We start from the raw sequence: 26,660 nt of genomic DNA, 5'->3' as shown, positions 1-26,660 counted from the left end.
CTCAAATACATATATACTTGGGGCTTCCAACAAAATATTAACTTTTTCAAAGAATGACAAAAAATGTGGAATAGAAACTGCATGCGACTGACTCCTAGCTTTTCCTCAAAGCTAAGGTATGCACCACCTTTTCCGGTAAAAGGTGTGTTTGTTAAGAAGGTTATTATTTGCTCTTTTCTTATCTGCGCTTGAGAGTGCGTTTGCATGTCAGAAGGGAATGGTGCGAAGAACAGTGGGAAATTTAAAAGTAAAAGCCAATATTTATTGAACCAATATTATTCAAATTCAAAATTAAATCTTCTCGTGACAATTAGAAGCGCAAATTGCTGGTCTCTTGGGGTTGAACACTTGACACAGGTGCACTCAATATGACCATTTGATACGGAGGGGGCCTTTGCAACTGTTCGTACCTTGGAGGCTGAAAATTTATTCATTCATTATCTACTTTTTTCTGGAAAAATTCATAACTCCTTACCGGGTAGGCATAGTGGATTTGTGCGAGTTGAAGTGCGTGCTCGTGCTGTGGAATTGTAACGATGCCAGAAATTCTCTTAGGCATCTTTTTCGGTTCATTGGTTTCTGCAGGATATTCTGACTGAGTTCTGGATTCTTCCATAGAGCGTACGTTCGCCAATCTTTTCAGCGCGCGGCTTTTCATCACCTTAAAAATAATTGAAAATTCAGTATCAATCGGTGTGTTTGAACAATTTTAAGTCAAGTCAATGACCAGTTTTTGCTGAACATTGTAGATTTCACCTTCACATTTCAATTATTTCTTAAAGATATATAATATATCAGTTACAACAATTCGTCAATGGTGCAAAAAGCACCATATGCAGTGTGTTATTTTATTCAAAACAGATCTATTTATTAAATTTAGATTTAAATTTTTTTATTTTCCGTATAAATCAAATTAGCTATGCATGGTCACATTTTAAAAAAGGAAGTAATACAAATTATTGGTCCTTACCATCAATGCCAATGTTGCCAAAATCTCGATAATCAAGAGCAGAAACACAGGCAGGAATAGAATGAAAACAAAGCCTCCGAAAATGAAGTAAAGAGTGGGGCACACGATCAGGCAAATGAGGAAACACACGCCCGAGACCAGGTCCAAATTTCTTTTGGCACGCTCATATCGCTCGATGATGCCTATTACAGGAAACAAAATAGCTTAAAAGAGCAAAAGATTAGTAAATTCCTCACTCTCTTCTGCGTCTGACATTTTGTGCAATCGTCTCTATACAGTGTCGCTTTTTGCCGCATCAGGAACGTGCTTGATAAAAGCGAGGTGTTTTGATAAAACACTGAGGAAAGATAAGCCGACATTTATATGGAGCCAACTCATAATCCCACTTTGCGCTAATCATACACACCATTGTTACAATTTTGAAAATGGTTTTGTAAAATTGGGAGTCGATTTTCCCCTGTTTTTGTCCAATATGGCACGACACACACGACCTATTATCAGTTATTCTAAAAACAATCTTTCATTTTATTTGTGCGCCAAGAAATGAGCGCAGTCAACCGTTTTCAAGGCGACTATATAGAGCGAATAAAAAATAGTGCGGCGCTGAATTTTGTATTGCAGGTAAAGCAAGAAGGCCTGAGAAGCTGAAATAGTTCCCACGAGAACGTGTAAGATTAGTGACAAAAATTTCATTGGGTTTTGGTAGGGGAGCGACGGGCCCAAGGTGGAGGCGCACCTTAAGGGTATTCTTTTTTTTGGGAGGGGGGCGCTCTAGGAATTTTAATATAGACGTTTTTTAACGAAAATTATAACTTTATTTTAGACTATAACGTGCAAGAAGTTTAATTTAACTTAATATTGGTTTGGGGGCACGAAAAGAGCAACTTTGATAAGATCGAAGGGGGTGCCAAGGCGGGAGCGCACCGGGCGTTGCGCGCTACACCCCATGGTCCAGTCCGGACCTAGATCATATTCTCTTCAAAATTCAAAACTCATTAGCTGCCCCTTTCTAGTAAAATTCGCGCAGAATATAGCCATTGATTTGTAGTTGTACCCCAGGCAGACACTTCATTATATTCGTTGCTTAGAACACGCAAGTAGTTGAACATAATATTGTGCAATAATTGAGAAATTGCTAAGATATTCCAAATTTAAATTTGTTTCTTCCTAACGTCAAGGCAGAGGCAATAAAACCTCTAATTTGGAGTAGATTCAATATTAGAAGCAAACACAGAGGCACCTTCTCGGGACGTGTTTGTATAATCGCGTGTTAACTGAAAAATGGGTTTACTTAAAGGATCAAAGTAACGACACCCGCATTGTAGAATTTATTATGCCACGATGAGAAATGGAAACCTGGAAAAAATTAATCTCACTAAAAAGCATCATATAGATAGTTTTATAGGTTTCAGAGGTTAAAAATATTTCCCTCAATGAGGTTCAACGATTTTGTGTTCCGTTTTGGCTTGCAGATTATATTCAGCACAATTGCAAAACTATGTAGTTTACACCACCATAGCAGCAGCCATACAAATACATTTTAGCTTAACGCAAACTCTATAAATAGGTTGCACTATGGGACATGAAGGGTAAAAAGCTGCGTTCTGTTTGTTTTTAGCGCTCTTATAGATATTAAAAATGCCAAAATATGGTATAAATTGCAAAAACCGTACTCGGTGGAGCGAGAAAGTATTAAATTATTAATTTATTAGATGAGAGAGACGTGTGAAAATGCCTCTTCTAGCGATAGGAAGCGAAAATGAAAGTTTTAATGTATAATTTTGTTCGTCCGTGCTGGCGTGTCACCGAAAGAACGGACGAGAGTCGGAGAGTGGAGAAGAAAGCGGTGTTCTTCGACTTCGAGTGGGGATGGGGACTGTGCTCTCGACTCGAGTCGAGCGGTGAGTGTGAGCACCAGCTGCTGCCTGCTGACTCGCGGACGGCGAAGGGGGCGTCGGCTGAGTCTGCTGTCGTCCGACCGTACGAGTCGTCGTCGGGTGCTTTGTCCGCGAACGCAGCCCTCGAGGGCCGACACCCATGGGTGAGTCAGCGAATCGACCCTGACTGTCCCTAGACACGAAGCCCTGCCCTGCGGAGGCGTTATGTTGGTCTAGCTGCGTGTCAATCACGCATTCCTAGCCAATATTGGGGCCAGCCAAGGGAGCCGCTAATATTTAATCGCACACACAAGCACGCATTCCGCGCCTGGAGAGGTCACTCAACTTCTGTCCGTGACCTTGTTTGCGTTAGCTCAGGTATGCGACCTGTAGAGGACGTTTTACATTGTCTTCGCTTTTGTTTTTTTTTTGTCTGGCGATGTGTTCGTGATGCAAAAATAATGCAGGTACTGCTGACACGCTGCTCGTATTTCTAGGTCACCATGTCAAAAAGCGATCAGGATGAAGTTATCAAAAACATTAAGTCGTGCATCTCATCCAGCAGGGGTGGCATACCTTTGTCCACTTTATGCAGTAAGTACAATTTTTTCCTTATATTCGTAAAATATTAATCATCGATGAATTATGACATTATTTATTGTTGATATATCAGCTTTAAAATGTAATAGCCCACGACCGCTTATCTTTAAGCTCATTAAAAGCAGTTTTTTTGTAAAATAATGTCCTGATAATATCAAGAACAAATAAATTTTGTTTACTGGCTTTTTCAGCTTTTATATAAAAATTTAAAGTTATCTCGTTGTTTTTAATAAAATTTGACTTGCTCTGATGACAATTAAGCGTTTAAATCTCTTTTTAAAGAAATATTTCATCATCAAAGTTGGATTTTATTCCCACTTTTTTCTATAACTAAGTGATTCCACGAAAGTTTTGATAATTATGGTCTGATTTCTCAAGGGATACCCTGATGCCAGGGTTCAATTCTTCACCTTATCTGACGGTCTTTTCTCACCGCAGCATGTTAAAATTTACCGAGAATGCAATTTTTATACTTGAACTCCCAAAATCCTATTTTTAAACCTTTTATTGACCCCCAGTATCTCTCACAAAATAAAAATTACACACTATCGTGAAATTTTCTGCAATGTGTGTTACACATTTGGGGGCAATATTTCATATAGTTGGGAAAAATACAAAGTTAATTAACTTAAAAATATTCAAATTTTAAAAATTAAACGATGCAATGTGGTTCAAAATTAAATGTCGTCGGCCGTTTAAAAAGGCATCTTTTGGCACAAAGTACTAATATCACTAGAAATCGAGATATTCCAACCGTATAAATATAAAATGACCAAAAAATCAGGATGGTGCTAAATATTAAAAAAGCAGAACCTTTCAAATCTTACAGGGAATGGTACCCTTTTCCAACTTAGTAGCTTTTTGAGCATCAAAAGTAATCAATACTGTATTGCGAAACACTCTTAGTGATGGGAAATAATGACATCATAGCCTTATCTAAGCACTGCGCAGCACATTAAGGAGTAAGATTTCTTGCTTCAAAATTTATTTCGTCACTTTAAAAGTATAACTGTTCACAACACCAGTTTAATTTTGTTTCATAATTCTCTAAGCCTTTTTATGGCTATAATGCTTCAAAAGAGTTTAGTCTAATTTCTCCTAATTGTGGAATGAACAGAAATAATATATCAAGAGCGATTTCTTGGATTTGGGTATATTTTAACTTGCTGAAGGCTGAAGACAGTTATTAAAAAGTGATAAACTAATTAGTATATCATATATCCAGTTAAATATTTGAGATTTTCACCCAATAATTAAGTACCATACTTTCTAACTATTGTATTCACTTGCCTCAAAGCGGCCCAAACCCAAAATAGCGTGTTTAATTGCTGCGCTGCGTGCATTGTTTCAGACTGATAACAGTTGTGCTATACAAACTCATTTAAGTGCTTCTACAAACGTAAAGAAAGGTACCCCGGCGCGCTCACAGACATCAAACAGCGTGCGAACAGCTCGTCTTGCTCCCCGCACGCCGCAAGCGGTTGTTGTAAAGTGATCGGTTGAATTGCAAAAAGTATTTAGAACGGGCGTCGTGCGATCCAGATTATGCAAATTAATAGCTGGCGAACGCAATGTACGACGCCTTTGAGATGGTCACGCCTCGTGACTGCATTGAATACCTTCATAAAATATAGCATACGCATCGGTTATATCATACTTGCAAAGGCTGTAAAAAGCGCTCAGTTGCAGCTGCTACTCTGCGCATTAAAGACCTACAAATTGTGTGTGTGACAAAAACAGTGTATTAATCTGATTACAGCTCTCCTTTATTTTTGTGCCTTCCAGGAGACTATCTCATGCTAATTGGCGAACCCCTGCCATACCGCGGACTGGGATACTCGCGAGTGGAGGATTTGCTGCAAGTGGCACCTGATTTAAAAATTGTCAAAGGTCCCAAGGGAGAGCAAATCGCCCAGTTTGTGCCCTCGAAGAGACAGCGCAACGATCACCAAGCGCGTCTCATCTCAGTGCAGAAGTCGGCCAACGGTGGTCGCTACGTTCCCAGAGCCTCTCGAAAACCTAACGAACAAGCCGCAGAGCCGCCGCCGCAGCAGCAGCAGCAGCAACAGAAGAAACCCAACATTAAAGAGACCAACTGGAGGACCGGTGGGTCCAACTCTCCGCAAAAAGAGGTGCGCTCTCCCGCTCTCCTTCGTCAACTTTCGCAACCGCAGGCCAACTCTGGTAGAAGATCAAGCCAGGAAAATAGAGTAAGTTTTCGTTATACAACATCGTCATTTCTGGCCACATTTTATTTCAAATAATTTTTTTTATAAATTAATTAAATAATGACTTTACTTTTTATGTTTTTAAATAAAGAGTAGGGCTGTGAAATTTAGTATTTGAGCTTCCAATTGTTTCAGGATTATTACGCTACTTTAAGTCGTTAAGTAAAAATGGTTGGTTTCATTTTTTATAGGTATTTTAGTCAAATGAAATTTTTCAGTCTTCCAATCAGTTTTTACGTGCAATGGTAAGTTTCGATGCAATTTTTAGACGTTAAAACAGACGGACCTTTCCTCATTTTGGTTCTCAAATTTTTAGATAGTTTTCATTTCCATTTGCCTAAGATTTTTTAACGGTTTCAAATCTTTGCAATGGGGAAAAATTTACGTCTTGTTTGTATATTAAAAATTATAAGGTTCAGGTATGATTGAAATAATATTGTTTAATTCATTCTCAATAGAGAAAATCGCCCTTCGTTTTATTTGTTATCAGTTTCGACGGAAAAATATAAGCAACCCACATTTTAGGTTATAAAATTATTTATATTGCTAATTCACTTTTAAAAATGTTGGATTTCTTAACATTTGGACAAAAATGGAAGTTTTTTTTTTCAGTGAAAATTCTCAAATTGAATTCGCGGTAGTAGATGTCTCAAAAACCGTTTAATTTACACAGATAAACAGTCGAACGTTTCCCGTATAAACCGTCTAAAATTGACAACCCTAATGAAGGCACTTCTCTTGCGTCATATCACGTCATACATCAAATATACCAATTTAGTTTAAATTGTGTCGTGCCAACATTGCAACTTCTCATTATTTGTAAAACACACACTATAAAAATCTGTGTACTTTAGGATGGCAGCTCGCGCGCCAGCAAAAATCTAACTTGGCGCCGAGCATCACCCGACGACGACCAAAGCAACAACCAACAGCAACAAGCCTCCAGCAACCGCGGTGGGCTCCGAAAACCGAAACGATCAGCCGAAACAAATAATAATAACAACGTTAGCGAGCAACTGGTTTACACACCTGTCGTGTGCCCTGTAGCCAGTATAAGAAACCCGTACGAACCCCCTGCAGCCGAATTAGTAGCCACTCCACACATCACCACCCTCAGAAATTATGTCGCCAAGAACAAGCTGGGCGAAATCGAATTCAAAACCATTGAAATGGTCATTGAGTTCTCCAAGATGTACGTCTCTTCCGTCACTGTGAGTGTTTTAAGTTTTATTTGTTTGATGGAAATTTATTACATTGCGCATTTCAGGTTGGGAATGACTTCAAAGTAAGCACCTATCCCAACGGTGGGTTTACTGCTCAAGAAGCTTTGGATTTGGTTGCAAGACTCGCGTACGATTCGCTTGTTGAAAAGCACAAGACCTCTGCCCCACGCCTGCAACGCACCACCGACGACAGCAAAGCCATGCAGAGGATTTTGAAGGTATATTCTCATGGGTTCATTATTTATATAATATGCTTTATTCCGATTTAAATTTTCGTATTTTGCTAGATTTTAGAGTCGCATCCCAATGGAATGTGGTCCAGCAAAGTGCCTGGCGAGTACAGTGAAAAGTACAGCGAGAAGTTGCCAGAAGACTGGCTCAAGCAAATAATGGAATACCCCCAAGTGGACGCCAACGTAATATCAGACAAGCAAATTATTCTCACGCTAATTGAAAGCCCAACAGTCTGCGAAAATAATCCAGTTGCTAACGATTCTGTTGTTGTAAGTACCCTATCTAATTGTGCTAAATTTCTTTTAATATGTGAATCATACACAGGTCCCTGCTGAGGAAATTGCAGCACCGGTGGAGCAGCCCTCTAGTGCCCTTTTGGACACCCCTCCGCCAATCATTCTGCCCAAGGAGGAACACTGGGATGTGTACATCACCAATGCAAACTCCACCACCGAGCTGTGGCTCAGACTTGTTGGAGATTCCTTCAGCGTAAGTGTTTTAAACAAATTCATTGTCATGGATTAATTCATGACACTTAATTCAGGTTCAGTATGAGAATTTGGCAACTGAAATGGAACTGCACTACTTGGGCAGCAAGAAACTGATTGAAGGATCAGTCAAAGAGGGCGACTTTTACGCCCTGCAGCTTGATGATTGCGTGCACAGAGTGCAGCTTCAAAGCATTGAAAATGGCTCGGCGCAATGCTTCCTGATGGACCATGGACAGATGGAGCTGGTCCCTGCTTCTGACTTGAAGGTTTTGGACAAACAGTTTCTGCAATTACCATTTCAGGTGGGAGAAAAGAGTCTACGTAGCGGCTAAAATGTTAAAATTCCTTTGTTTTCAGGCTGTTCAGTGCGAGCTGAAGGGCTTAGAAGATTTTAATTCTGCTGAGGGCGTTCAGGAACTGCTTCTTGACGCGTTGATTGGAAAGACGTTTGTGGCTCAACCCTCTCCCGAATATCTAGACCAGGAGTATGTCTTGAGCTCTCAACCAGTGCCTTTGACTTTGTTCGACACCAGCACGTCGGAGGATGTCAATGTGAACACGCAGCTTTGGGAAAAAATTACTAGCACAATTCTCACTCCTAAATTGCCCAAGGTAAGGAATTTTCCTGAGTAATTTGAAATAATTTATCCTTTTTTGAATTTGTTTTGCTTCGTTTTGTGGTTTTTGTATTTGTAAGTAAAATTTAAAATTGAAATATTTTTGCTGAATCCTTGTGGTTTGAATTGCAGGAGGGAAAAGTCATCGAAGTGACTGTCTCATACATAACTACTGAGGCGAATATTTATGTCCAGCTTTACAACTCAGTCATCCACGGAATACAGCAGAAAATCAGCATTCTCAATGTTGAAAAGCTGACTAGTGCAAAGCCGCTGGTGCTGGCCAAGGGGAGGATCTATCTTGCTCAGTTTACGGACGGAATTTGGTACAGGGCCACTGTCACCAGTGCCAATGACAAAAAGGTAATTTTAAAATCAAAACGAAACTGCAGATTATTTAATTCAATTTATCTAGGCAATTGTCATGTTCGTCGACTTTGGTAACAGCGCAACAGTAGATTTGGGAAAGATGATTGACTTGGAAAGCGCCATGCCTGATTTAGCTAAAATACCACCGCAAGCAGTGTTGTGCACATTGCACCATTTGGTCCCCAGTCCTGACGTCAAGATTTGCAAGAAAACCGTGGACCGATTGACAACTCTGCTGCCTGAAGACAAACCCCACCTTTTGAAAGTTATTTCTCAAACTAGCCCACCTTTGGTCGAGGTCTTCAGGAGGATCGACCCCGACAATTTGCTGGTCTCTGTCAATAGCTCTATTTCTTTGGACCATGAACTTTTTGAGTAAGCGCACGTGACTTTACCAAAAATTTGTTCTCAAATTTAATCATTTTCAGGCCCAAAAATGATAAGAAGAAGGAAGAGAAAATTACAGCCCCAGCCGAGAAGCCAGAGAAAGAAAAGCCTGTCTCCCCTGTGCGCAATCTTAGTCTCAAAACGTTGCCTTCGCCAAAAATACCTGAAGTTGGAGGATACCTGGATGTGATAGTTGTCATGGCAGCTAGTCCGTGCAATTTCATTGTATGTGATGACTTATTAATTCCAATATTCGTTTTAACAATTTGGCACTATAGGTACAGCCCTATGAGCAGAGTCACGAACTTCAAAATCTGATGTTGGAACTTCAGAATTTGTTGGGTGTTGATAAGGGTGTCAAACTTCAGTCTGGCGAGGTGAGAGAGGGGGGTGTCTATGCGGCAAAGCATCATGACGGAAAGTGGTACAGGTATAATTCAGCCTATGACAGTACCTAAGCTTCCAACTGACTTGAAATTCCATTTCCAGAGCCCAAGTGAATAATCTCTTGAAAGGAGATCATTTTGCTTCATATTTGGTCGACTTTGGTGACCACATTGTGGTGTCCATCGACAAATTGCGAGTGCTTCCCCAGAATTTCTGTGCTCTTCCCTATCAGGCTATTAAAGCTAGGCTTTCAGGTAAGAGGTCAATTTAAAATTATGACAACGAATATTCATGACCAGGGTTCGCAAAAACCGTTATTGCGTTTTCTTGTGCAATTTTGCACATTTTCGTAAACACATGCATTGCATATTTTATTGAAGTTACAAAATTATCGTAATGGATGACCAAAAATATGAATTTTTCGAATTTTTACAAAATTGACATTAAAGCCACTGGTTTTACCAAAACACTGAAAATCCTAACACTAGTTGTGATTTTCCCTAATTTCTAACTTTTTTGGCGCGAAATGTGACCTTGTCGGGGTTAATTTCGAAAAATGCGGAAAACAAAACTGGTGGTTTTTTGCAGCTGCTTTTTTTCTTGGAAAAAAACCCAGTGGTGCCTATTTGCCAATTGCAAATTTGGCGAGCCCTGTTCATGACAAGCTTAATGAAGATGCTTCTAATATAAATCCATTTCTCTTCCAAACAGGATTAAAAGCTATAAACAATGACTGGAGAGTGGAAGACTGCGTGCGCTTCCAAGAGCTCGTCTGCAACCGTCCCTTTGTGTCCGTTGTCGAAGCAACAGGCCCTGACCTGATCAACCCATCTGAAATGGTCCTGTGTCTGCGGCTGATTGACACAAGCTCAGACGAGGATATTGATGTTGCACAGGTGCTGATTAGTGAGAAAAGGGCCGTAAAGGCAGGCTAGAAGTGGCGTTATAATGTCCTGAGGGAATTTTACTTTGGAGTTCAAAGTCGAGGCAGCTGGATTGAGAATGAGAAAGCAAGTCGATACACGCTGTTAATCATAATTCAGCTTACGCCCATTGCATGTTGGGTTCACCTTATATACCAGCCTATTAATTGTGGATTAATATGTGGAGTGGAATTATTAATGTTTAATTAATAATGGGATTAACGAGAGGAAGAGAGATGCATGATAAATATTATTACTGCGTATTAAAAGTAATTTAATATTTGTAGTCAATAATAACTATGAGTCACAGTTTTCAATAGAGACGATCTTTTGACAATAATGCTGTTATTTTGTCTTAAAAAGATTGGAGAATTATATATTCATATTCCACACCTAAGTGAGGCAAGCCAATAGTTTTGGTTTTGGGCTCCGACTTCGCAATCAACTTTACGAGAATCTCTCTACGCTGAGATATATAATATCCTCCACCTGAGCTTTACTTCTATTTTTAGGACAATATTTCTTAGGGAAAATAAGAATCATTCATACTACTGTTTTCCCCACTGAAAATGATTGGCACTTAAATAAGTGCGATCAACTCTCCATGTGATACTTCCTGGAAAATCACCCACGAACTGAGAAAAAGCAATATGTTGCCAAATTTTGAAGATTTGATTCGGAAATCAGATCCTATTTTGGATGCCATGTTTTTAAGACTTTGCACTCACAGAATTGGGAGACTGGACACAGAAACACCTCCATTTCATAATTACATACCAAAACTCCTTTTTTTTAGTTGACCATAAAATATTCTATTCTGTGTTAATTGTTTTTTAATGGAACTTTATAAAATTTAAGAGCAATAAAGATGGAAACATCCTCATATATAAAGCATTTTATTACTCATCAGTCTAAAGAGCTCAGGAAAGATTTTAAATCCTCCTCTCGCTTTTTTTCTATCAATTCTTGAACCAATCCATTCAAATCATCCCCACCTTCCAATAAACCCTTGAGATTGTGAAGAGTTTTACCTATCCTGTGATCTGTCACTCGATCTTGCGGGAAATTATAGGTGCGAATCTTTTCAGAGCGGAAACTGGAACCAACCTTGACAGCAAAATTACAATAAGACAATTGTCAACTATTATGTTTATGCCACTCACTTGGAGCTTTCTTGTTGTTCGAGTGTCAAGTTCTTGTTTTTCAATCTCCGATTGATAGAGCTTGGCTCTCAGTTTCTGAATTGCCTTTGAGCGATTCTGAATCTGCGACCTTTCACTTTGGCACTCAACAGCGATGCCTTCAAAAATTATTACGGTAGCTTTATTTAAAATTCCAATTCTAAGCGTTACCTGTTGGAAGGTGTACAATTCTCACAGCACTGTCAGTTGTATTCACGTGTTGCCCACCGGCCCCGCTAGCTCGTTTTGTTTCTATTTTCAAGTCCTTTGGATTTATGTTGACTTCAACCTGTAAATCCACACACGTAAGAGCCATTTAAGTGCTTATTTATTATAATACTTCTGAAGGCTGAGCAAGTACTGCAACAGAAACTGTGCTTGTGTGGAGTCGCCCCGATTTTTCTGTCTTTGGGACTCGTTGCACTCGGTGGACGCCCGCCTCAAGTTTCAAGACTTCGTAGGATCCTCTTCCTGATACAGATATTGAACCATGGCGCATACCACCTGATAAACAAATATTTAATTTGTTAAATACTTCAAATCAAAGGAATTTACCAATTTCACTGCTGTCAACCTCTACAACCTCGTAATTCCAGCCGCAGAATTCTAGATAACCTGTGTACATCTGGAAGAGTTCAGCAGCAAACAGCATAGCTTCTTGTCCACCAACACCAGCAGTCACTTCCAAGTACATACTTTGCACATTTGATGATGTCGAAGGAACAATCAAGCGTAAAATCTAAATCAGTTTAACTTTCGGTTATTTGTGATTTCTTCTGTATGTATAAATAACACCTCAGATTCTAAGTCCTGAATTTTTTGCTGTGACTCCAGTCTTTCCTCCTCTGCAAGCGTTTTCATCTCCTTATCATAATCTGCAATTAAAATGTTTTTTTAAGTTTTTAAAATTTGAAACTCAATACCTTTTAGTTCCTTGTCAAGTTGTGCAATATCTTCTATTAATTTACATCTTTCAGACCAAAGTCTAGCGAGATCATTTTTAATATGAGGTTTGACTGGAAAATTAACCTCTTTATCGTCAACAATTCTATTGACGTAGTTTTTAATCGAAGGATTCAGAGAATTCAATGCCGGCCTATTTTGTGAGCAATAATATTTGCTGTTATAAATCGTTCTGCGAATTACTTGACATTTTGGCAGGTCCACCACTACTGCTTTTAAAACAGAAGGCACTCGTAGTATTTGAAAGGTCCGAAACATTATCAAGAAGTCTGGAAATATATCAAAACAAACAGACACTCCACGCACTTGAGGAGCTTATTATTTTGAAAGCCAGCTGTTTTCTTTCCTCACTTCTATGTTTTGCAGCTGCTGCAGCAGTGAGCACGAGAATGCATGTATGTATTTGAATTTACCGCTCTACCACTGTGGTGGCGCTGCGTATTCAAGATCTTGAGAAATTCGTAACCACGCCGCCGCCCCCGCCCCTCACATTCATCCTTCTATACTCGTGTTTCTGACGGCACGTCGCGTCGCGAGTTTCAATCTTTCTAAATCGCCGTCATCGGCTAGCTTAAACTTATTTAAGTTTATTCTCAATAACCAAAAATGCCCCCCAAGTTTGATCCCTCTGAAGTTAAGATCGGTAAGTGTCATAAATTATAGAAATACGGCTCAAAACTTCAGCTCGTATAATCGCACCACGTTTCATGTGTGCCGGCATAATGAATAATCTCAAATTTGTTTCTTTCAGTGTACCTCAGATGTGTTGGAGGTGAAGTAGGTGCCACATCTTCATTGGCCCCCAAGATCGGTCCCCTTGGTCTGGTGAGTGTTTAAAATTTGTCACATTTTAAGACGCTCCTCTAACTCGCGTCTTGATTTTCGTGCAGTCTCCCAAGAAGGTCGGTGATGACATCGCCAAGGCCACCGCAGACTGGAAGGGTCTGAAGATCACGGTTCAGCTCACCATCCAGAACAGACAGGCCACAATTTCTGTTTGTCCTTCAGCTGCTTCCCTAATCATCAAGGCCCTGAAGGAGCCTCCTCGTGACAGGAAGAAGGTTAAGAATGGTGAGAAAAACAGGTTATTTTAGCCAGCTTGATTAATAACACTCGTTTAATATCTTTTCAGTCAAACACAGTGGTAACCTTACCTTCGATGAAATCGTCAGCATCGCCAAACAGATGAGGCCAAGATCGATGGCCAGGAAGTTGTCAGGCACTGTCAAGGAAATCCTGGGCAGCGCTCAGTCTGTTGGTTGCACCGTTGAGGGCAGAAACCCTCACGACGTCATTGACGCCATCAACAACGGAGAACTGGAGGTTGCTGAAGAATAAGTAAGTATAGCCGAGATGTTCACAGACCCGCTTTTGTTACATGAATGAATGAATCATTTGAACGATTTGAATAAGTGAGCGAGTGCGTGAGCGTGGTCTGTGATGCTCGGTAATGGTCGGGGTTGGCATCCCATCCGCTCTTGAAGCTTCCTGGATTTTTCATTGAAGCTGATGGAGTTTAAACGCCACTGGGGAGAAAACCCCAACAACAAACCAGTCTTATGGCTGTTAGGTTTAGGAAATCAAAATTGAGTCTAAAGTTCTTACGCAATAGAATTATTTGTTAATGTTAACTAATCAATTTTGATTTCATCATTTCTATGTTAAACTAAAGTGAGCAGTTGTCTTATGATTTTTGCTTGTTTTGATTGCAGATTGTAACTCTTGAGGGCCAATAAATTTTCAATAAAAAATTACCTGTTTTTTTAGACTAACACCTATAAATTTTCATTAGGAGCTCTTGAAGTGGACTAAATTTTCAATGGCAATTTGAGAATCTCAGAATTTTGCACTTTTTTCTGCCAGTTGTCTGGATCTATTAAGTTCGCTAGAAAATAATGAGTTCTATTGCCAAGCAGGAACTTGAAGATTAAACTAATAAGGATATCTAATCAATTGCAAAAAGGACAATTCGAGCAAATCATGGATTGGAAAAATGACTTATGATTACTTAAAGATTAATTCTAGTCAACAGACCAGTACACATAAACCTTGAATATTCAAATCAATGTAAATGTATTAATTTGTAAACTTGTTACGGGACATAATGCATGTTCAAATTTTAACTCCTGGGTCAAGTATATCGTTTTTGACAAAGTTATATGATCTTTAAAACTTATGGTGCGACATTATGGAGGTCTCATTGTCAGTCAGCTTGCAAATTTTGGGTCACGTGGGCAGCCGCCATTAATCTGGCTAAGCCGCCTGGGAAAAAGGGTCAAAAATTAAAAAGTGATGAAGGAAAAAATGTATTGCGACCTTTGGGGCCGTTAAGCACGACCAAACTTCATCTTCATGTTTAAAATATTGTCAGCCGCCGGGCAAAGAATTCGGCTAAGCCGGTCCCGCCAGCTGCCGCCTTAAATCCCGACATCCATTATTTGTTCTGGCAGCCACAGCCGGCATTCGTTGACCTTATAAGTACCGATATGTGTAACTCAACACAAGCGTCACAAGCTAGAGCAATCTCGCCTGCCATATTTAATGAGTATGCAACCCTTTGTCCGCTGGAGAGAAGCCGGTTGCATAATGTTCATGTTCACCTCTAATACAAATGCACAACCTGTAGCATTCAAGCTTTCCCCTCCCACTCTGCCGCGGCTGACTCTGAGCACTGACTGACTCGGAGAGAAAACGGCTGTCGTTTCGGTATCCTGCTTCTGCCACCTCCTCGCAGTCCTCGCGCAGAACTTTGTTGTTGTTTTTACGATTGGCGATGTGTCAAAGAGTCGCCTTGCTGTCATGAAATCTTAATTTTCGTTTGCGGTGTGACTTCCGCTCGTTGCTCGCCTGCGAAGTATTGATAACAGTTCATGTGCTGGGGGTTAGAATAAGAGGGATCTCCTCGCGGAGGATGCGAATTTCACCGCCAAAGCGACCTGGAGAGCTGTGGCGCGATGGACAAGACTGATTTGACACCCTGGAGAAGGCAGGTCCATCCCGAGGGGATAAACAGCTGTGGCAAGGACAACCTCACTGACGTGTTTGGATGGACAGTCCAAGCCCTCCTTGCGGCCCTGGCTTTCATGTGTTTGATTTGTGAGCTAATTTAAATTATGAATTTGAATTTAATATTTTTTTCATCATGGATTTGATTAATTTCATTAATAATATGTAGATATTCATTCACAAAAAAGGTTTTATGCATTTTTTAATTAGTTCTGGGTTCGAAAAAAATTGTGGGTGTTGCTAAATTCATTAAAAATTGTGGTTGCGTTGTGTATTTTTGATTTGCGAAGTTCACAGCACGGTTTTCTGCTCCATAAACACGCACAATGAATGGGAAATTTTATTACTCTTACTATTTCGTAACTTGATTATTTATGTTTTATTTTGTACATACCTTGTTCAAGGACTGTCTAAATTTAGTTTCGAAAAAATGTGTGTCATCCATCCATTAAGCATACAATGGGCGTATAATACGATCGCGTGCAAATTTGGGCAATTTAGGCGGCATTCTCTTTTTATTTAGCACTTAAATTAATGCGCCTAAAATTTCATTCAGACAGCCTGGCTAAGTAAATTGAACACACGTTCCTTTTCTATTTTTTTTCACAATGAACCTCATTTCTCATAATTGCATTTACTCGATCGTAATGATTTTCTCTTGTACTTATAAATTTGTGTTGTTACTCCATTAATTGCACGATTTCCTAAAAATATAGAGCGCACACTCAAAGGGCACAAGGAGCGAAAAAAATTAAATCTTTGTGCACCAAAAAAATTACCAAGTGGTGGACGAAATAAAAAAGTAAAATATGCAACGTAATATCAAACAAAGTAACTGATAATAAATTTATTCAGATAAAAAAACCATAGTTGAAAAGCATCACAGGATTCGCTTCTAGAAGACTGTCTTTTTTTCTAACCACAAACACAAAACTTGAGTCACTCTGGTTGCTCAACTCTTTGCGGTTGGAAAGGTAAAATGTCTCATCTTTGCATTGCACGCACTTGCTCCTTGACGTCTTCGAGGAGCATGCAATTCTTGTTAATGGCCTCGTACTGGTATCCCAAGTGGGCCACAGCCAAAGTCATCTTCTTGAGGTTGTCTTCAGAGTTGGCCACGGCCTGCTCCTGCTGACAGAACGCTTTGGCGCTGTGCACCACGGCCTCGCTGGCCCTGGAGCCTCTGCTAATCTGGCGCGCCACCGACGCAATGTTGTTCACGTTCACTTGCACCCGGTCTGCAAGACGACTCTTCGACTCGGCGAATAAACTCCTAGCACTTGTGCTTGAAGCTGAGGCCATTCCGAATTCTGAACTAGAGCAAGTTTTGTTGATTAAAATTCCTCTCTGTCACTATCATACAATTTTAAATTTGGTAATTTTTTCGTTTTTAGATTGGTTAACAGCTGGATGGAAACACTCACCTTTTATAGTTTCGATTTCGAATGGAAGTAATGATTTTATCCTATTATGGAGAGTGACAGCTTTGAATCCGAATCAAAATATACCACGCCTATATTATGGCTTTTCTCTTTCTTATGCGCAGTGTAGCCAACTAGCATCTCTCTTGGGCGCGGGAACACAGACCGACAGAACACTGAAATAGTACCAAATAAAACCTTAGGTGCATTATTATAAAAATTATTAATTGCTAAGTAAGCAGTCTTAAGAAACTAATTAAGAAACTATAACGTTTAATTATTCGCTTTATCACTTTTCGACAATATTAATAATTTTCTCTTCAGGCCTGGATTACAATTGATTTTATTGTTATTCAGTATAATATGAAATTTATATTTATGTTTCATTTTTTTAGTTCGTGAATTATCAATTGATGGCAAAATGTGGTTAATTAAGCGACTTGAATTCAAATAGCTCAACAGGCTTGGAGGACTCGTCGATGCTGGTTTTCGCGGCCTTATAGAGAAATGTCTGGCGTTTCAATTAAAAACCCCGGTGCGAGGAGGCGAGAAGATGGCCACGCATCAGGCCCAATGCGCCTCTGCGGCCACTGGGACCCCTTTTTATCCGCTCGGCGGTGTTATTGGGACCAATCACCAAAACACGAAAGTGGTTCTAAACTTCTAAAGGAATAAAAAATTCTCTTTCTCAGTATTGGACTGCCCATAGTGGGCATTCCCCGGGGGTCCCCGCGCCTCCCTTTCATTTAACGTTGGCCTTGTGGTGCCCCTTATTGTTAGGTCGGGCGCCCTCCAGCCGCAATTTCAGCGCCTGGCATAAATTATTGCCCTATTACGGCACTACTTTGACCGCGAATAATAAAACCGTATAATAGATATTATATTCGTCTGAAGTATTCTCACTATAGAATTATTTAAAATATAAAGAGAATCAACTTACTTTATCTGCGGCAATGACAACATGAAATCATTATTTTGTTTTTTGGGTTTATGCTGCTTCTGCTTGTCTATTTTACCTTTTTCATGCATCTCTCCCATTTTCCATTTTAATCCTGATTCGTATCATGGTGAAATTCCAGAGCTCTTAATTAAAAAAATCAGCAGCTTGATAGACTATTTTGCTTATTGAATATTTTAATTCATTTTAAGCATAAAGACTTAAAATTTGTGAATCTAAATTGCATTAAGAAATCAATTTTTGTCGCCTCAATAATTTCGTCTCTGATTTTCAGTAAAGAGATTCTGCGAACCAAGTGCTACGAGAAGACCATGGCTCATTTGGTTTTACGACACGTCCAAACAAGGAGCAGGCGCTTTAGTTGTCCACATGGTAAATGTGTATTTGGCCAGTCAATTTGTGGGTGATGCTTGCACTTGGTGAGTTTTTATTTAAAGATGCGTTTGTCATGTTTAAAAGCAACGCCACGGTTTTTGCAGGTATATAATAAGCTTCCTGCTTGACTCTTCACTCGGACTACTCATCATCTATGCTGGCATTAAATGCTCTCAATTTTTAGCAAAAGCGAAACAGTGGGATCTGATTAATTTCGGGGAATATGGTAAACTGCCAGGTTTTTGTTATCAAAACGAAACTGAAATCAATAATTCATGTCGCAGGCAAACCACCGTCACCAAAAGCATGGCTCGCCCAATGCGGAGTCTACATATTGCTTATGATTGTAGAAAAAGTGTTTATAACCCTCTTGGTCCAATTTAAGTTTTGGGAGGGTGTCAGCAAATTGATCCTTGCACCGGTTGGAAATCCTAAGGTTGAAGTTACCCTAGTTATGCTGATCATCCCTTTTTTTGTGAACGTGAGTTTGAAACTTACTATTTACTAGGCATACTGTAGCTAAAGCCATTTTACAGATTTTGATGTTCTGGGTGACCGACAATTTCTTGATGCACCACAGCTCTTCCAGCGAAGTGCCTAAGCCAAGGTCAACAGGAACAGGGCGAAGGATATTTGATCGTGCTAGATTTAGAATGCAAAATGCTTCTCGGAATACTGGAGTGCCTGAAGAATCAGAGTCTGAAATATTGCTCTCAGGGGACGATGAAGCAATTATTGTTAATAATAGCAGTACCAGTGCGACAGTGGTTGTCTGAAAGGTGCCTTTATGTGATGTGAAATGCAATGTTTTACGCTCTCTAATTATTCCAAAGAGATCTGTTGTATGATTGTGAAATAATTATTTTCATAAGGCGTGTTGATAAGTTGTCTTTCAAGTGCTTTAATTAAAAACGTGCCAAAAACTATATATTATGTATCCCTATATATATGTGGCCGTATTCCATGACAAAACTTCTCTATTTTTGCAACTGTCGATATAAATAAATGAGAGTATTTAGTCTAAAAATTGGACTTTTATTTTCACCTGCTGAGGCGCAAGAAAAAAGCGTGCGTACATTCTTTTGAGTCTGCAGGTAAATATTTCTCATAAAAGTCCTGCACAAACTCCTCTACTTTAAAACCAAAGCGCTGGTACAGAATCAGAGCTGGATTTGTTGCTGAAACGTGCAGAGTGACGTCTTTTCCCATGCAAGTCTGCGCAAACAAAAGAGATTAAACCTTTCAAATAAAATTTGAAATTTAATTGGAGTTTACCTGGATTAGATGGTAAAGCATGAATGTGGCAACGCCACCCCGTCTCCACTCAGGTCGGACGTACAGGAATGTTATGTATGACTCATTCATGGCGGTGTCAACCAAAAAAGCGAATCCAACAACTAATTTTTTGTAAAGGGCAACGCAGGAGAATTCAGGGTATTGCAATGCTTCAGACACTAAAAGGGAATATATTTATAATAGAGACGCTACTCTTATTTAAAGCCTAAAAATCACGTACTGTCTATTCCTGGCCAAAAGTTTTCCCTGCACAAACTGTTAACTGCCGGGATGTGTTGAGGCCGGACATAACAGTAATCAAGTGTAGAATTCTTGGACGGTAGGCGTTCTGGCTCATTTTTGTTGACTTTGTTCACCAGCTCATTCATCAACTTCACCCAAGGAAATTTTGAGCAGTCCTCCCTCATGATGTATGGTTTCAAAAGCCTTGAAAAGTTATGGTGTCAGGTTAAAATGCTTATAATTAGCTAAAAATAGAGGTCTCGGCCGCGAGATTTAAGGCGACGGCTGGCCATTTTCACCGGCGGCTGGCTGAGACTTCTAGCTAAAAATTATACCTGCCAGTGTTGGGGCTTTTGAAGCTGGCGGGCTCTATCATCCCCATCAACCGAGTCATGAAAGACAGACTGTTGTTGTCTACGTTTTTCAACTGTGACGATGATACCTTAAAATAAAATAATAATAATTTGCTAGTTTCAACACATACAGACAGTAAATTACGTTGAATCGGTCCAAAATTCTGGCAAACTTTGGATCGTTGCTCAGGGAAGGGTCATTCAACGTGTGTCCCGTAGGAGAACAGGCGAGATTGAACAAGGGCAGTCCATTTTTCCTCTGCAAATTGCGTACTACCAACTTCCTATACAGCCTGTGAGCTTTGCTGGTCGGTAAAGGTCCAGCCCGCTCCAGTCGATGCATCAGATGCACCTCTTCGTATTGGGTCATAGGCCTGAATTTCGTTACAGGCTCTGCTTCTGCCGTTGGTTGCACAGGCACTTTGGCTGGCTTCTCTGGCTCGCCTAAGTTACAAATTGCTAGATTACAAATGTATGGCACATCAGCGAATTTTACTCTGAGGCTCATCTTGCAAACTTTGGGAAACAGTGCTGTCTTCTGCATCAGGGATTGTTTTGGTTTGAGTGTCTTCAGATTCCAAAAATGAAAGAATATCAAGGGGATCTGAATTCTGTATTTTTGAAGGGGAGCTTGGCGGATCAATCTCCATATCACTGTCGATTCCATCCTTTTCCAGCAGAATATCTGGCAGAGTGAAGCTAGTTTGGTTCTCAATCAAAGAACTCGAGACCGACAGCATATTTGTTTGAGGCCGTGCTGGCTGATCATCAGAATTAACTACAGCAGCAGTCCCCTCTGAAAGTTGGTTTTATGATTAATAAGAACTTAAAATATATACTAAGAGACGAGATTTACTTTTCAATTTTGAAAGGTACAGTGGACTGAGGCTTGGATCAACCAACCTCCACCATCCAGATTCTCCCACCACGCTGGTGCCACTTACAAATATGTGGGTATTGTGAGTCAGCTGGTTGGACACTACACCATGGGGAGCTTTGTTTTTCTTGAAGCTAAAAAGGATGTTCAATTTTTTATAAAGTAATAAGTATTATTTCTGTTCACAAGAAGCAAATAAAAGTTAAACCACAATCCAGTGAAATCTAAAAGTATTTTCAAGACTTACGCATCCGGAGGAAATAAAAATCTCCAATTAGTGTTAATCATTTCAGTTATTTGGCTCCTGTACTGGAAATAACCCCGTCGACTTTTGCTGAAGTGTTGGTGATGTAGGTTATACAATATTAAAATCACGATGTTCTTCCTGAAAAGGAGAAAATGCTGTGACTTTATCTTGTAAAATTAGTATGGTAACTAGCAAGTTAAAAAAATGATTACCAACGAGCGGAGTCTCTAATTAATTTATCTTGACCATTATCCGAGCAGTTATCGCAAGTGAAAGTAAAAAATGCATCCTGAAGGAAAACCGGCGATTTGTTGTCGATGCAAGTGAGGTGACACCAAATTGAGCACACCGAGCATTGCAGTGCCGACGATTCCTTTGATTCCATTTCTAAACACCTCGAACATTTTGAAAATTCAATGCTTTCCATGTTTATAATCAAATCGCTAGCGAGAAATTTCGAGCTCAGAAGCTGGAGTGCTTTTTTAGGTCCACACTCAACTTGTTGTGATATCTTGGTTTGTTTTACCACGCTTTCTATCAGCTGGTTCAATTTGGCTCATTCTGGCTCATTCTTCGTTCTCATTGGTCAATAGAAATTTTAGAACCAATCATACCGAAAAAGTTCTGAATTAGTGGGTGGGGCACAGGCCATGTGGTTGTGGTGTTGATGTTGATGTGAGTCGGTGTGAGCCAGGTGCAGGCCAGGTGTGAGCGCCGCACTAGCCATGTGTGTTGAGTTGCCTGCAAATAATTGTAAACAAATCAAATTAAAGTTAGTAAAGTTAGGTTTTAAGGATCTTAAGTGCTGCTCGCTTGCAAGATGCGTGACCTGTGAGCTGCAAGTCGGTTCTTTCCATTCTATGTATTGTATCATACATAGTCCTGTGCTGGTCTGGACCACATTTTTCATGTGTTTAATTATCATGATCGTTCATCTCTCTCATCTCCTCTTATTATCGTTGATTATTTTAGTGCATATGATACATATTAATTTAGAGGTGCACCCAAATTTGGTGGGAAAAGGAATCAGCAACTATAATTTATATAGGTTTTGTTAATTTTGTCCTCCCTATTCGTGCCTAGTGAGGTTCTTAAAAAGCAAAAAATTGCTTAAAACTCTGCGTGTTTCTTTAATTTTCTAATGATAACGTAAACAAAATGTAGTAAAAGGAGCGTCTAATATTAAAGATTAATTTCGTTCTCCTTTTCAGAAAGAATCGTTCGTCCTAACTACTCAGCGCGGTTAAAGATGACATCCAAAGGATTAATTCACACTTCACTGGAACGATTTCATGGAAAAATTCAACGGTTCGAGCACAACTGTGTTGAACTGTCTGAGAGCTCATGCAAATTTGCATTGGTTCCTTGGTCTGATAAGTTTACGTCTGTGTGTGAGATTGCCACGGACCCGTTGCTTCATCCAAAATATTGCCGCTGTGATAGGACAGTTTTCGACATTTCTTCTGTCCAAGTTGGAAAGTATGGACTGCCAATGCAGCTGCCCGAAAAACAACTCTCTGGAAACATTGACATTGGTCAAATTAAATTATTAGATCAGTGCAATAAAACCGTTGCAAATGCCAAAGTGACTGTAATTTTTGACACTGTCGAAAATGCTTCTGTTTGGAACTCACAAATACCAACATTCGAAAGAGTTTTGAGTTCTGTGCTCAGCAAAAATTTGTTCTTAGTGACGCAGCGGTGCCTCGTAGATTTAGACGGCTTAGATTTGCAACACATAAAATACCTCGTTTTTAATTGTAACAAGTTGAACGGCTGTCTCGGCAGGATTCGCAAAAGCACCAAAATTGTAGTTCAAAATGTGATTGATTTTCAATCGTATGAAAGAATGCTTTCGATCAAGGATTACAAACTTGCTCTTGGACTTTCTACGCCATTTGAAAAGCTCAACGGACTGGTCCAGGGATTTGTGGAGGGGAAGCATAAATTGAACAAAGTTACATCCCTTTATTCTCAACCTACAGGCTTTTAAATATTGCGGTTACAGGTGCTGGTGTCAGGACCATCTGGCTGTGGAAAAACCGTCCTCGTCGAACAAGTGTGCCAAAGGAACAACCTGAGTACAATCTTTGTGTCTGGAGGAACCTTTGCTGAGTCTAAGCCAGGAGAGGCTGAAAGGAAAATGAGAGCCCATTTTGAAACTGTGAAGAAACTAAATAGAGGTGCCGTGATCATTGACCACATTGAAGCAATCTGCCCGAAAATCAACGACTCTACTCCAAGCCACTCACGAAGAATGGTCATGCAAATGGCTTCTTTGCTGGAGCAGGAAGAATTTTCTTCTCTTTTGGTCATCGCAGTGACTGCTAAACCAACAAACATAGACCCTTCAATCCTCAGAGCTGGCAGAGTAGAAACTGAAATTTGCATCGGACCGCCCTCTGAAGCAGAAAGAAAAATCATGTTGAAGAGCTTATTAGCACCTTTCATGGAGGTAAAATCAATAGGAAAATATTCTACACCAACTGCAAATTTCAGTCTTTTGTAGGACCAAAAATTACTGGATCTGCTCTCCTCGGAAGGGTCAAAATTGACGCCGGGATATATTTTAGCCGACTTGTGCTCGTTGTCCCAAAAGACAGGTCTTAGGATCTTCAGGAAACAGAAAGGAACAACAGAGGTGGACTTTTTAGCTGAGCTCAGGGCGGTTGTAGCAGGAATGAGACCAGCTTCCCTCAGAGGGGGCTTGGGAGTCGTGACGACAGAGCCAATGACCATGGAGCGCATTGGTGGCTTGAAAGAAATCAAAACGAAACTCAAGATGCTCATTGAATGGCCTCTGTGTCACCCAGAGGCCTTCCAAAGGATGGGAATCCCTAGACCGAAAGGTAATAATTATTTCCTAAATTTACTCCTATGCACAATCACAAATAAATATCAGGAGTTCTGCTCTTTGGCCCTCCGGGTTGTGCCAAAACCTCTATGGTGAAAGCTATTGCCTCGATGACGGGCAAATCATTCATGGCCGTGTCAGCTGCTGAATTGTACTCATCACTTGTGGGCGAATCTGAGAAGAGCATCGCAGCTCTCTTCCGAAGAGCCAGGTCTGCTGCCCCATCTGTGCTCTTTATTGACGAAATTGGTAGGAAATCCTTCTTTTAAGTCTTTCAAACGCGCTTATTATTCATCCACAGATGCTCTGGTTGGACACAGAGGCCATGGACAGATTCAGAATGGCGTGCAAGAAAGAGTTTTGGCCACCGTGCTGGTGGAAATGGATGGCTTGATTGCGCCGTCGACAGAAGGCGGAGTGCTGGTGGTGGCAGCCACCAACAGACCCGACCTCGTTGACGCTGCTCTCTTGCGTCCTGGCCGCTTTGATCACGTGTTACACGTGCCAGCACCAGACTTGGACAGCAGGAAAATGATTTTGGAAACTGTGACGTCTCAAATGGCCGTGGCTAGTGATTTGGAATTAAAATTCATCGCTGCAAACACAGCGCTCTTCTCTGGAGCTGATCTTCAAAACTTGTGCCAAGAGGTACTCTCCTGCCGAATTCTTTATGCAGAAATTTCTATAAGAATTATTTAGGCTGCCCTCTACGCTCTGACGACAGATGGGATGGATGTGCCTGCAGTTAGAAATGAACACTTTGTCCATGTTTTGAAAAACATGAAACCGTCGCTGTCAACCAAATGGTTGGAATGGTACAAGAATTACAAACCAGACAAAGACAGTTTTTAATGAAACAAAACTCTATTTCGATTTGTTAGCTCTTTCCCAGTTTCGCCGCAGTCGACCTTTGTTGGCAGGCTTGTCTCTGGGCTCTTTCTTCTCCTTTCTCAGTCTTTCCCACGCCTTTTGGTGCATCATGTATAAACTCATGGCAGCTTTGGCATCCTCAACCTAAAATAAAATTTTTATAATTTTATTTGCATAAAGACTTAATTTGATTCAGTCCTACCGAGTTGTGTTCTCCAGTTTGGATTTTGACTCCAAGAATTTTTTCAGCCAAAAATTTGAGACTTGGTTTGCCAGATTTCAACTGTTTAAATGGTTTGTACCTAGCAAAAGAAAGTTAACATTAAAAATATTCAAATACACTGAATTAAAATGAACTTACTTCACTGTGTCTCTGATTTTGTTTCGAGGATGACCCAAGAAGAGAACCTTAAGGTCATTCTTCACATCATGGCCGACTAAAGTTTTGTTGTCGATAAGAGATGCAACCTTCTTCTGGGCTTCCAAAAATTCTACGCCTGAAACAACACCATGGAAGCAACAATTGCTTAATTTATCAGTGATTCCTTACCATTCTGGAGATCAGACTCGCGGACACCAGAATATTGAGTCCTGTAGTCAGTGACTTGTTCTCTTGGCTTCACGAATGTGTCATAGAGTACCTCATTGTATTTATTCACCACAGAAACGCGAGCCAAAATGTTATCCCTGCCACTGTCGCCTCCTCCAACCATTTCACAATCAATGGCCACAATTTCCGTAATGCTGAAGGAGAGCAAACAAAAATATTGTGAATTTAATTACGTTCAGCACTGTTGAATGATGCTTACTTGTTGGAAACTTTAATTTTAGGTCCAGTGGCACCAGGTTTAGCCTCCAGTTTAGGCCGCTTAGTGAAATGTGGTTTCACGGAGCTTTTAGGAAGTTGCTGGAAGAAAATCAGGATTTAAAATATTTTTAAGTGAACAATCAAGAAAGTTTACTGATTTGAAAAGCAGCCAATTTTGAGAAGGTTTGACTTTTTCACTAGATGCATAGTTAACAGTGCTGGACAGCTCAGGTAAAGATTGCTTGACTGGTGGGTCCTGTTTTTTTTCCTTAGCAGATTGTTGCTTTGGTGGAATGGAATCAATCTTCTTCGCCTTCAGCTGCGGTTTGTTTATTTTAGGTTCCCTCTTTTCTTTCTCGGAAACCTTGCCTATTGAAGAGAACGACGTATTTGTGGTTAGAATTTATAGTCAACAGTGCATCAGAGGAGAGGTGAGACAGGACCTGGACAGGGGACATGAGGTGACAAGCCTATCTCGGAACCACCCTCTATCATAATATTGACATGGTTCAAAGCTGGATTATGTAGTACTATAATGTATACATATATGTAAAAGTAAAAAATAAAAATAAATCGGTCTCAAAGTTCTCACAATCAGAAATAGTAGTAAAATCCCTCGCCTCGCTATAGATTTTGGTTTTTCCCCATCAGAGCTCATGGCCTCCTGAATTTGACGATAAATGATAGATACATACATATGTAGCCCCATAAAGCAGAAGTATCATACGTACCACTTTTAAATTTTGCCATAGCACCTTGTAGATAATAGATAAATTGCTTCAGTAACAGAAGAGAAATAAAGCTGGCTCAAATTATAGCGTTGAAAGCGTGTGGTACTCGTGCTCGCAGCGCTGCTAGCTCGATCGAGAAGAATCAAAACAAAAACATAACAAATCAAAAGGGGGAGGGGCCTACTGGACAAG

The 26,660-nt window shown here is 40.1% G+C and overlaps 9 protein-coding genes across 14 annotated transcripts; 4 read left to right on the top strand and 5 right to left on the bottom strand.

Moving 5' to 3' along the window:
- Positions 1-258: 258 nt before the first annotated feature.
- On the bottom strand, positions 259-1,336 carry LOC135934268 (uncharacterized). The gene is made up of 4 exons (XM_065475881.1): positions 1,207-1,336; positions 971-1,152; positions 476-661; positions 259-418 (listed from the first exon to the last, which is right to left on the bottom strand). Exons 1-4 carry the CDS (start codon positions 1,223-1,225, stop codon positions 311-313), a joined length of 495 nt encoding a protein of 164 aa, XP_065331953.1. The 5' UTR covers positions 1,226-1,336; the 3' UTR covers positions 259-310.
- A 1,378-nt stretch (positions 1,337-2,714) lies between these two features.
- On the top strand, positions 2,715-11,197 carry tapas. Of its 3 annotated transcripts, none has more exons than XM_065475871.1 (15): positions 2,715-3,011; positions 3,345-3,441; positions 5,233-5,657; positions 6,530-6,886; positions 6,943-7,116; positions 7,186-7,401; positions 7,457-7,621; positions 7,677-7,925; positions 7,981-8,235; positions 8,373-8,603; positions 8,656-8,984; positions 9,038-9,221; positions 9,275-9,426; positions 9,486-9,637; positions 10,095-11,197. In XM_065475871.1, the coding sequence occupies exons 1-15, from the start codon at positions 2,730-2,732 to the stop codon at positions 10,316-10,318; spliced, it is 3,492 nt and encodes a 1,163-aa protein (XP_065331943.1). In that variant the 5' UTR covers positions 2,715-2,729; the 3' UTR covers positions 10,319-11,197. The 3 variants fall into 3 exon arrangements, with proteins under 3 accessions (XP_065331943.1, XP_065331944.1, XP_065331945.1); XM_065475872.1 differs by having other exon boundaries at positions 2,876-3,225; XM_065475873.1 differs by lacking the exons at positions 2,715-3,011; positions 3,345-3,441 and adding an exon at positions 5,151-5,168.
- On the bottom strand, positions 11,184-12,802 carry mRF1 (mitochondrial translation release factor 1). The gene is made up of 7 exons (XM_065475875.1): positions 12,411-12,802; positions 12,283-12,362; positions 12,043-12,226; positions 11,828-11,991; positions 11,659-11,776; positions 11,470-11,606; positions 11,184-11,413 (listed from the first exon to the last, which is right to left on the bottom strand). Exons 1-7 carry the CDS (start codon positions 12,706-12,708, stop codon positions 11,213-11,215), a joined length of 1,182 nt encoding a protein of 393 aa, XP_065331947.1. The 5' UTR covers positions 12,709-12,802; the 3' UTR covers positions 11,184-11,212.
- A 129-nt stretch (positions 12,803-12,931) lies between these two features.
- RpL12 (ribosomal protein L12) lies at positions 12,932-14,221 on the top strand. Of its 2 annotated transcripts, XM_065475879.1 has the most exons (5): positions 12,932-13,093; positions 13,202-13,275; positions 13,341-13,521; positions 13,583-13,788; positions 14,163-14,221. In XM_065475879.1, exons 1-4 carry the CDS (start codon positions 13,057-13,059, stop codon positions 13,786-13,788), a joined length of 498 nt encoding a protein of 165 aa, XP_065331951.1. In that variant the 5' UTR covers positions 12,932-13,056; the 3' UTR covers positions 14,163-14,221. The 2 variants fall into 2 exon arrangements, with proteins under 2 accessions (XP_065331951.1, XP_065331952.1); XM_065475880.1 differs by lacking the exon at positions 14,163-14,221 and having other exon boundaries at positions 13,583-14,139.
- A 903-nt stretch (positions 14,222-15,124) lies between these two features.
- LOC135934265 (store-operated calcium entry regulator STIMATE-like) lies at positions 15,125-19,237 on the top strand. Its single transcript, XM_065475876.1, has 5 exons — positions 15,125-15,546; positions 18,110-18,254; positions 18,315-18,436; positions 18,495-18,691; positions 18,747-19,237. The coding sequence occupies exons 1-5, from the start codon at positions 15,405-15,407 to the stop codon at positions 18,984-18,986; spliced, it is 846 nt and encodes a 281-aa protein (XP_065331948.1). The 5' UTR covers positions 15,125-15,404; the 3' UTR covers positions 18,987-19,237.
- Positions 16,267-16,987, bottom strand: BORCS7 (BLOC-1 related complex subunit 7). Of its 2 annotated transcripts, none has more exons than XM_065475882.1 (2): positions 16,881-16,987; positions 16,267-16,771 (listed from the first exon to the last, which is right to left on the bottom strand). In XM_065475882.1, the coding sequence occupies exon 2, from the start codon at positions 16,756-16,758 to the stop codon at positions 16,441-16,443; it is 318 nt and encodes a 105-aa protein (XP_065331954.1). In that variant the 5' UTR covers positions 16,759-16,771; positions 16,881-16,987; the 3' UTR covers positions 16,267-16,440. The 2 variants fall into 2 exon arrangements, with proteins under 2 accessions (XP_065331954.1, XP_065331955.1); XM_065475883.1 differs by having other exon boundaries at positions 16,267-16,766; positions 16,881-16,957.
- Atac2 (Ada2a-containing complex component 2) lies at positions 19,225-21,716 on the bottom strand. The gene is made up of 9 exons (XM_065475874.1): positions 21,418-21,716; positions 21,206-21,343; positions 20,938-21,092; positions 20,578-20,877; positions 20,227-20,525; positions 20,064-20,170; positions 19,727-19,932; positions 19,486-19,664; positions 19,225-19,425 (listed from the first exon to the last, which is right to left on the bottom strand). The coding sequence occupies exons 1-9, from the start codon at positions 21,630-21,632 to the stop codon at positions 19,252-19,254; spliced, it is 1,773 nt and encodes a 590-aa protein (XP_065331946.1). The 5' UTR covers positions 21,633-21,716; the 3' UTR covers positions 19,225-19,251.
- Positions 21,717-21,875: 159 nt separating this feature from the next.
- On the top strand, positions 21,876-24,911 carry LOC135948030 (ATPase family gene 2 protein homolog B-like). 2 transcript variants are annotated; one of them, XM_065497081.1, is made up of 7 exons: positions 21,876-21,958; positions 22,417-23,162; positions 23,214-23,660; positions 23,715-24,054; positions 24,108-24,308; positions 24,361-24,707; positions 24,759-24,911. In XM_065497081.1, exons 2-7 carry the CDS (start codon positions 22,455-22,457, stop codon positions 24,909-24,911), a joined length of 2,196 nt encoding a protein of 731 aa, XP_065353153.1. In that variant the 5' UTR covers positions 21,876-21,958; positions 22,417-22,454. The 2 variants fall into 2 exon arrangements, with proteins under 2 accessions (XP_065353153.1, XP_065353154.1); XM_065497082.1 differs by having other exon boundaries at positions 21,917-21,932.
- LOC135948031 (RNA exonuclease 4) lies at positions 24,905-26,606 on the bottom strand. The gene is made up of 7 exons (XM_065497084.1): positions 26,469-26,606; positions 25,892-26,106; positions 25,739-25,836; positions 25,480-25,673; positions 25,291-25,426; positions 25,132-25,231; positions 24,905-25,073 (listed from the first exon to the last, which is right to left on the bottom strand). Exons 1-7 carry the CDS (start codon positions 26,485-26,487, stop codon positions 24,924-24,926), a joined length of 912 nt encoding a protein of 303 aa, XP_065353156.1. The 5' UTR covers positions 26,488-26,606; the 3' UTR covers positions 24,905-24,923.
- Between the last annotated feature and the right edge of the window lie 54 nt (positions 26,607-26,660).

The sequence above is a fragment of the Cloeon dipterum genome, chromosome 1 (assembly GCF_949628265.1).
Source record: "Cloeon dipterum chromosome 1, ieCloDipt1.1, whole genome shotgun sequence".
Taxonomy (NCBI): Eukaryota; Metazoa; Arthropoda; class Insecta; order Ephemeroptera; family Baetidae; genus Cloeon; species Cloeon dipterum.
Note: the sequence above shows the minus strand (reverse complement) of the source record. Positions and strands in the feature narration are given on the sequence as shown.